The 7,883-nt window shown below is 41.2% G+C and overlaps 2 protein-coding genes across 2 annotated transcripts in view; one reads left to right on the plus strand and one right to left on the minus strand.

Moving 5' to 3' along the window:
• Positions 1-1,064, plus strand: part of LOXL2 (lysyl oxidase-like 2) — a 41,987-nt gene extending 40,923 nt beyond the window's left edge. The window contains exon 13 of the mRNA XM_009580339.1: positions 914-1,064. Within this exon, the coding sequence (XP_009578634.1) occupies positions 914-993 (80 nt within the window). The 3' untranslated portion in view covers positions 994-1,064. The remainder of the gene's footprint in view (positions 1-913) is intronic.
• Positions 1,065-3,168: 2,104 nt separating this feature from the next.
• LOC104078631 (R3H and coiled-coil domain-containing protein 1-like) overlaps positions 3,169-7,883 on the minus strand; it is a gene marked incomplete at its 5' end in the record, with an annotated part of 7,740 nt that continues 3,025 nt past the window's right edge. Inside the window, 4 exons of the mRNA XM_009580340.1 lie at positions 3,169-3,317; positions 5,320-5,415; positions 6,232-6,302; positions 7,581-7,753. Of these exons, the coding sequence (XP_009578635.1) occupies positions 3,169-3,317; positions 5,320-5,415; positions 6,232-6,302; positions 7,581-7,753 (489 nt within the window). The remainder of the gene's footprint in view (positions 3,318-5,319; positions 5,416-6,231; positions 6,303-7,580; positions 7,754-7,883) is intronic.

Below are 7,883 nucleotides of genomic sequence, written 5' to 3' on the forward strand. Positions count from 1 at the left end.
CCTTGAATGTGAGGGAAAACTGTATTTTCTTGGATACATGTAAAATGTTATCACTTAGAATTTTTTTTGGTCTTGGAAAGATCAAAGCCAAACTAGTTTAAATTTACATTAACGGTCAGTTGTCAAGACCATTTTAAAATGGAATTAAGCTGGGGGCTTTGTCTGATAAACTGTTTTTAACACAGAAAATAAATTAACAGCAACTGCCTGCCAACCTCCAAATAAAACTAGTGGTGAAGACAATTTCCAGAGCTGGCTAAAGTTCTTCAAGGAGTGTTTTTCCTGAAAAAATTCCATGTAACCATTCTCATTAATTTGTTGGGTTTTTTTAAGAAAATACTTGTGTGTCATGCTTCAGAGATTGCGACCTAGTTCAGAAAAGCCAAACCCACTTCATTTGGATGAACAGGCACTTAAGTGTTGGATGGGCTCTCCAGCTAAGCTTGAAAATATTTCTATTTAAAAATAAATTTATTTAGCTTTCATTGTCTCTCAACTAGCAAAAAAGTAAAGCCATGGTCCTACTTAAGAAGAGTAAACAGAACCCACTTACCATCAGCCTAAGGAGGAGACCATTTCACAGGTCCTGCTAGTCATCATCTAATTTTTTTAAGCAACAATGGTTGGCAGTGAAATTGAGGGTAGTTTGTAGTCTAGTCTTCCAAATACATGGAAGACTAGATCCAGTACTCCTGGGGACTCTTGGCTGTTCCAGTTACGGTAAGATTCAATTAATGCTTAAATTAATTAGCCCAGGAAAATCTTTGCTCTTCTAGTACTTGCTTTGAGCCCTTCATTTTCACAGCAGAATCTTTTGCAGATTACACAAAACCCCAGTGTGTTCTCTGCTTTGTGTTGAAAGCTGCCTTTGCTACCTCCTGCTCAACCCTGTGTTCTTTTGTGAACTCCCCAGGTGGCTCTTTCAGTGAGGAAACGGAACAGAAGTTCGATCACTTCAGTGGACTCACAAATAACAAGGTGTCCACCCGATAGAACAGCATCACCTCCCACCCCACTATTTAAAGAAGCGAGGTTTCCTGCTTCGGTGATTTCCCTAACCACTGCACACAAAAGAAAATCAAGCAAACAATCAAACTCTAAATTAGCAAGGTAAATTATTTTCTAAAGATGCCTTCCTTCCCAGTTTAGGTGCTCAGACCACCACGTGTCTCTTGTAACTCCAGTCCCTACTACTGACGTAGTTAGGAGCAGGCTTTTAAAATCTGCTTGGCTCCGTATCTTCACCTTTCCAACCTTCGCCACAAAGATTTCTCCCTCCACTTTGCAGTGCCATCTTTATTCACAGACATAAGTCCAGGCTGCAGCATGCACAATTTGCCTTTGTTTGGGTATCAACAACCTAAATATGTCTTTACCATTCATTTCCTTCAAGGCATTAATCTTGGTATCTTTAAGCTCTTTGACTCAAGCTTGAACACACCATTGATGCAAACGCCTCTATTTGTGATGCTGCTTCTTGAACACAGCTAGTCCTCATTACTCCATTTTAGCAAAGAAATACAGGAAAGGGAAAAAAAAATTGGAGCAGCTTTTTCTGAGCAGAACAGTATAAAGCGTAATTTAATACTGCAGTGAAACTCTTGTATTCAACAATCGACTCCCAACACAATCTCTTAAGCGGAGCAGCTAATGCAGAACTGTTTTCTACAAGTGCATCAGGGCTCCATGAAGCTACACCTCCCTTGTAACATCTAGAAGACTTTGCAGATCTCCTGATGATGAGTCCGCTGGACTGTGAATTTCCATTACGCAGTAAGCTATTCACCCAACAGATTCTATGTACATCTAAATATTACCTTCTAAGCTGGATATTCACTCCGTCTTTTCTTTAAAGGATGAATTTAGTTAAGGCATTGTATCATCACTGTACCTTACAGAGGTAACTTCATGGCTTTCATCATCAGGGATCTGGACCTGTGCTGTCACAAACCCACCTGTGTAAGTTGTCTTTAAAAGGATTTTTACACTTGGTAAATTCATAATGGTGCTAAGTGCGTTCCTCTGTTTGTTTGAGGACACACATTGCTACAGATTTTCAGACACAGCTACTTGAATAAAAATGTTTTACCCAGAAAAATGTTTTATATGCCATTTGTGTATTTCTACTCCATGAAAGTTTAGGGCCTTGTTCACAATTCCTGGTACTGAAGCTTCTTCTCCCTCTGTGTTTGTACAGAAGACTTCTACAAGCAGCTAAAGTTAACTGAATACTTACAGCTGACCATTTCAATCCACAGGGGGATGGAAACTGGCTGCATCTAACTTGTGCTCTCCATACCCTACCTCACAGGGATGTTGTGAGGCTTAAAGAATGCAGAAGTCTTTTGCTAATGCCTATCAGAGTATTTCTGTCATTTATCCAGTGGCCCAGATGGTGGCATCTAGCAAAGGTTTTTAGCCTACTGTAAGTTGGAAAACTCCATTTTGTTCTCAAGATGCCAGACTGTGTAGCAAAAGCAGAGCCTGAGATGTGTTGGATGCTCTATTGCTGCTGCCACAACAAGGGGTCTTGCAGCATCTCTTAACACCAGGCTCTGGGCAAATCGGAACTGGCAAGTTCTATTTTTCTTTTCCTAAGCAGTGTATGACAACTTTCCTTGCTAACAGTGCAACAAAGCAAGTCAGGCTCTTTAAACACTGTGTAAATAAGGAAAACCCCTGAAACTCACTTGCTTTCAATGCTTGTCAGTTTTGTGGGATATTTTAACAATAACATTACAACAAAGTAAACATTAAACAGATTTTTCTTTTTGACTCCTGCAGATGCTCTGCTCTTGCTTACAGCTGAATTTTGGCCAACAAGATACAATTCCCTCATTCTAATGCTTTTTTTTTTTTTTTTTTAAATTATAGAGCAGGCTTTTCTGTAAGCAGCCTTACTTTCTGCAAGTGCCCCAGCGAGTAACAGACACTTTGAACCAGAGCAGGGCAAGATGCTCTTTATAATGAAGAGCTAACAGCAACCCTGACAGGGCTTGGCTCTTGAGCTCAGGATCTCATTAATAGTAAACTTTTTCCCTTCCCAACTTTAGAAAGAAAAGACTCTGCTAATCCATAAGAGAACATCCCCGTGACAACTCACTGTTCTGCATGCAGTTTAATACCACAGCCATGCTCATCTATACATCTTTTTTTAGCTGAGATGGTTTATTCCTCCTGGTCCAAGCTTTCCGGCAGGAGCACTTCGGTGCCTGAGACATCTTGCTGCTTGTGCTTCAAACCCAAAGCCCGGGTCACCAGCCTCTTCGCCACTGCAGTGTCAGTCTGGGGTCTTTCTTTCGCAAGGTGAAGGAGCTCTAGGTAAAAAGGGGTGAAAATCATTAAGTTAGTGCTTGTTGAGGAACAGTCTTGTGGCTAAACCACAGGGCTGGCAGACAGAAGGGCTGATTTCCATTTTCTTAGCTCCTTTACAGAATTAGCCCAGGAGCAAAATGAGCAAATCATTCTATCCCTATCCAGTAAATTGCCTTTTCTTTTAGAAGGATGTGCCTCCAGATTTGTACTTAAGATTTTTCAATGACAGTTCAAAAGCTATTTGGCTATGATTAAGCTCCAGGCTGCTTCTGCAGCGGGAGAGAGAATTGTTCTCCGTTCACTTTCAGGAACAGCTTCCTCACCCTTCTGGCAAAATTCAGCAAGTCACATCTCTGAGAACAGAATGAAGGCACACAGTCCAACCAATTTATCCATGCGCAGGAAAGTTTGATCTCAATTCAGACTAATCAAAACCAGCAGCCTAAATCCTTAGAAAGCAGCAAGGAAAAAAATCTGCATTTTTTTAAAAAACAGCTAAATATATCGGATGCTTTGGGAAAGCCCTTTGGCCAGCAACTTCCATTTTCTGGTAGACACCTGGCTTGCTACAGTTTCATCTTACAAGAAATGAATACACCAAAACTTTACCAAGTCCACAGCAGTCCGGATTTGGCAGTTACCTAATCATTTATCAGCAACTGTTTGCAAATTTATTATCCAGTTAGCAATGGGGGCTTTGCTTGCTTTTTCAGAAGTTTTATTAATAAAGGCAGCCCATCAGCAGCTTAAAGAAAAAGGGGCAGACTCAAAACATCTGTAGCTTGGAAAATAAAACTGCCACTCTTTCTTGACAAAGCTCAAACAAAAAAAAAAAAGAAAAAAAAAAAAGAAGAGACACTGTCAGCTAATTAAGATCCAAATTTGTATTTGGGAAAAGAATTGCTACTTAAACTGAATACAAACAGAGTTTATATGTAAAGTTCCCCAGAAGGAGTTTATAACCTGATTCAGAAACGTGCCGCTAGGCTACAGGAACAAGAATCAGGAAGCATGAATGAAAACAGATGAAGGGGAGAGTGCAAAACCAAATCCAGTTCTTTGATGTTTCATTTAAATCTAGCAGTCTTAAAAACTCAGGAACTTCTAACTGTGACAGTGTCCTTTTAAAGCATTAATACTGAAATTTGTTTCAACTGCAATGTACTGTAGAAATAACAGTATAGTTGTACATTCAGCAAAGTCTCTACTGCTACAAGATTCATGGCATTTCTTTACTGTGGCAAGTATAACTGATTACAATATGATTTTAAAAGGCAATAAAATAAATAAAACAATGTTAATGGCTAAGCTTAACAATTTTTTCCTTCACCTGATACTGAATAAAGTTATGCCAACCGCAAAATGTAACTGCTATCAGTTTTGTCTCATCTATTATCTTTAACCGTGCAGAGTAATAGGGCAGAGGAACTCTCTGAGCAATACAACTGTTCGCTTAGAACTTTACACAAGCGAAGCAAATAATACAAGAAAGACTAAGCCTGAATTTCAGCAAACCACTTAGCTGGAGAGTAAACAAAAAGCAACAGGATTCGATGCTTTTTTATTCAGTCCTCATATAGAAGGGAGAAAGAGCGACTGAAAACTCAAGCAGAGGTAACAGCTGTAGTTTTCTTTCCTATAAGTGGTATATAACATAGTCTTGTTCTGCAAATTTGCTTTTGTCATCACATTCACGTGTGCCAACCCCTCATGCCTGCTGCAGGCAGAAACCAGCATTACTGATGCAGTAAGTTTTAACGTAACTATGATACAGGTTGACTGAAAATACTGTTAAAAAAAAAATGCATCTGCAGGCTTTTACTGAAGACTCTACACAACAGCTCGCTGTCCTGCAATGCCAATAAAGCTATTAAAAAAAAAAAAAAGAAACACTGGTCCTTAATATATATTTCCCCATTTAACTTGTCATGATCACTCAGGATATGGAAGACTGGTAAACCAAGAAATAACACTAATAATAATTTTAAAAAAAGATTGTCTTACTTGGTCGCTGAAGTGCCTTGATCTTAGACTGCTTTGTTGCATGGATCAATGGTCGGATCTTTAAAGAAGGATAACGTCGCCCCAGGGCTTGAGATGCTTTAAAGAACAAAGATTGCTGAAATTAGCAGACTGAATTTTGGTGGCTTTAATAATAAATATCAGTACATGGTATAATAACACTGAATAATTGGAGCTTCAGCAGCTGATGCGTTATCTCAAGACTTGTACTAAACCAGCCAAACTCATTCAGCTCACCTCAGGCTTACATCACACGTTCCTCACGCAGGAAGAGTCCCAAGAAAATACAGACATATTTTAAAAGACAACTCTGACTAAATCCCCCCCCAAAAGCATAAGCTTTTGGACTACAGGCGCTGCTGGATGGAAGCTTCTCTTGGGATGGCTCTGACCTGAGCTCGGGGTGTTTGTACCCAAGGTTAGTAGGTCAGTTTGCCAGAGGCTTGGTGTCTGAGCTGCGTGCCATCGCACACGTGAGGGCCCCAGCAGGTTACTGTACGCTTGCAGGAATTTTATCTAGTTACAAGAGAAAAACACTGAAGTGGCAAAACAGATTAATTTCTAGAAATGCAGCGTGAGCTGCTCCGTACACAAAAGATGCCCTGGTTATTATCCAAGCCAATTAAAAACCTGCTGTTCTTGCAAAGCAGAGTTTCCACATAACACACAGTAATTCCAGTTTCTCAAGCCTTAAAAGCCTTTCCAGTTTGAAGCGCACAGGAAGAAAGATGTGATGACCTGTAACTACCTTTGGCAACAGCTCAGCCCGAGTGCAAGACTCGACAGACGCACATTGCAAACCCCTGCGTCGGTACAGGGTCACTGTGCAAGCGCAGAGAAACCCCAGCAGCTCCGCGGGTCCCTCAATCACAGCCACGAATCGAGTCACGCTACCTGCAGACAGGCTGGAGAAGATTCCCAGGGCATGCGTATCATCGACCCACTGGATTTTGAAACCGCTTTCACTAAAATGAAAAGACAATAGAATAATACTCATTAATAAGAGAGAAGAAAACCTCACCACACAATAAAAACCATCAGCCACCTCGGGTTATCAAGAGTACTTAGTATTTTTATGTAGACAGCTGGTGCTTTTCAAAGCATTATACCCATTTTACATGAGAGGAAAGAGAAGGAAAGGAAGGAGCAGAAGAACGTTAGATGTGCCCCTTTCAAGGCCGCAGTCTACGATTACTCCATCAGCTGCCCCCAAGAACTCTCCTTTTCCTCTGAAGAAACCCTTGGCCAAAATCAACCTCAATTTCAGGGACTGTCTTGTAACACGAAAGTACTGTTTGTCATTTATGTACTGCTTTACAAACACCACCTGATTGCTCAGACTTCTACAATAAAAAGCAAGTGATGTATAAAAGTGGTTACAAAGCTTAGGGTGAAGAAACCAATATGAAAATCTAATAAAGCGTCAGTGGAAAACGTGAGTTTGGGAGCAGGGAGCGCAAAGCTTTTCCTGCAGCACAGGGAACAAATACAATCGACTGCTCAGATTAGAGCCGTCAATTTTCAGCTCAGTTTCACTCTCACAGCGAGTGGAAAAAATCCATTAGAGGAAACACAAACAGAGAGTAGCTTCTTTAAAATGTAAATCATGTTTTTTAATTTAAGGGATCCGTAGAGGTGAAGTGTTCAGATCTAATCTGCCAGGTATATCAAGAGGGGGGGCGGACGGTGGGAGGAAAACAGGGAGAGGTGCCTACAGACACCGTGTGCGAGCACTCCGGCAGCAGCGACACAGTAATTCAGAGCTGCACCGAACACCACTTATCACTAACGCAGGGCTGAACTTTGTTCTGGTCCTGCTGCTAATCCAATGTCACTCCCTTCGGCGCAAGGCTCTGTTCCCCATATTTACATAATAAATCTTCTCTCCAACAGCAGGATTGAGCCCTTTTTCTTGCAAAGACTTGTGTAAGCACATAATTTCGCTCAGGCACCGGGACACAGTAACAAAGAAGCTCCTAGAAAGCACCTAAAGGCTCTCACTGAAGCCAGAGCAGTAGGAATAAGCCTGCAAGTAGATAACTGTGTGTATGACAGAGCCCTGAAGAACAAGTCGTGTTTTAAATCATGCATAAACTGCAGGAAAGAGTCCTTTAAGGCACAGAAAGAGCATAAGGGAGAAGGGCACATAGGCAAAACTAAAACATCAGGTTCTGTTGTGCATTCAAGTCTGAATACTGCTCCCTTCGTGCCCCCGATGTGCTCAGGCCCCGAGAGGTACTCACTGGAAATCCGAGAACACTTCTAACAGATGCTCCGTCTTCAGCGACGGGGAGAAGTCATAGATTTCCGTTACGTGGCCAAAATCCCCCTCGCTGAGCTGTGCATCTCCGTAGCTGGAATAATCAAAGCTGATCTTCTCAATGCTTATGTCCTTCACGGTTAAATAACCCACAATCTGAGAATATTAAAAAAAAAAAAAAAAAAATTTAAAGTCAGACAAAGTTTCACTTCGAAGAGCGATCCTCCAGGGCCCCACCTCAGTCCCTGCAAACCACTTCTGCGGCCACACTCCTGCCAACAGGTTC

The sequence above is a fragment of the Fulmarus glacialis genome, unplaced genomic scaffold (genome assembly GCF_000690835.1).
Source record: "Fulmarus glacialis isolate BGI_N327 unplaced genomic scaffold, ASM69083v1 scaffold33146, whole genome shotgun sequence".
In the NCBI taxonomy this organism is placed as follows: Eukaryota; Metazoa; Chordata; class Aves; order Procellariiformes; family Procellariidae; genus Fulmarus; species Fulmarus glacialis.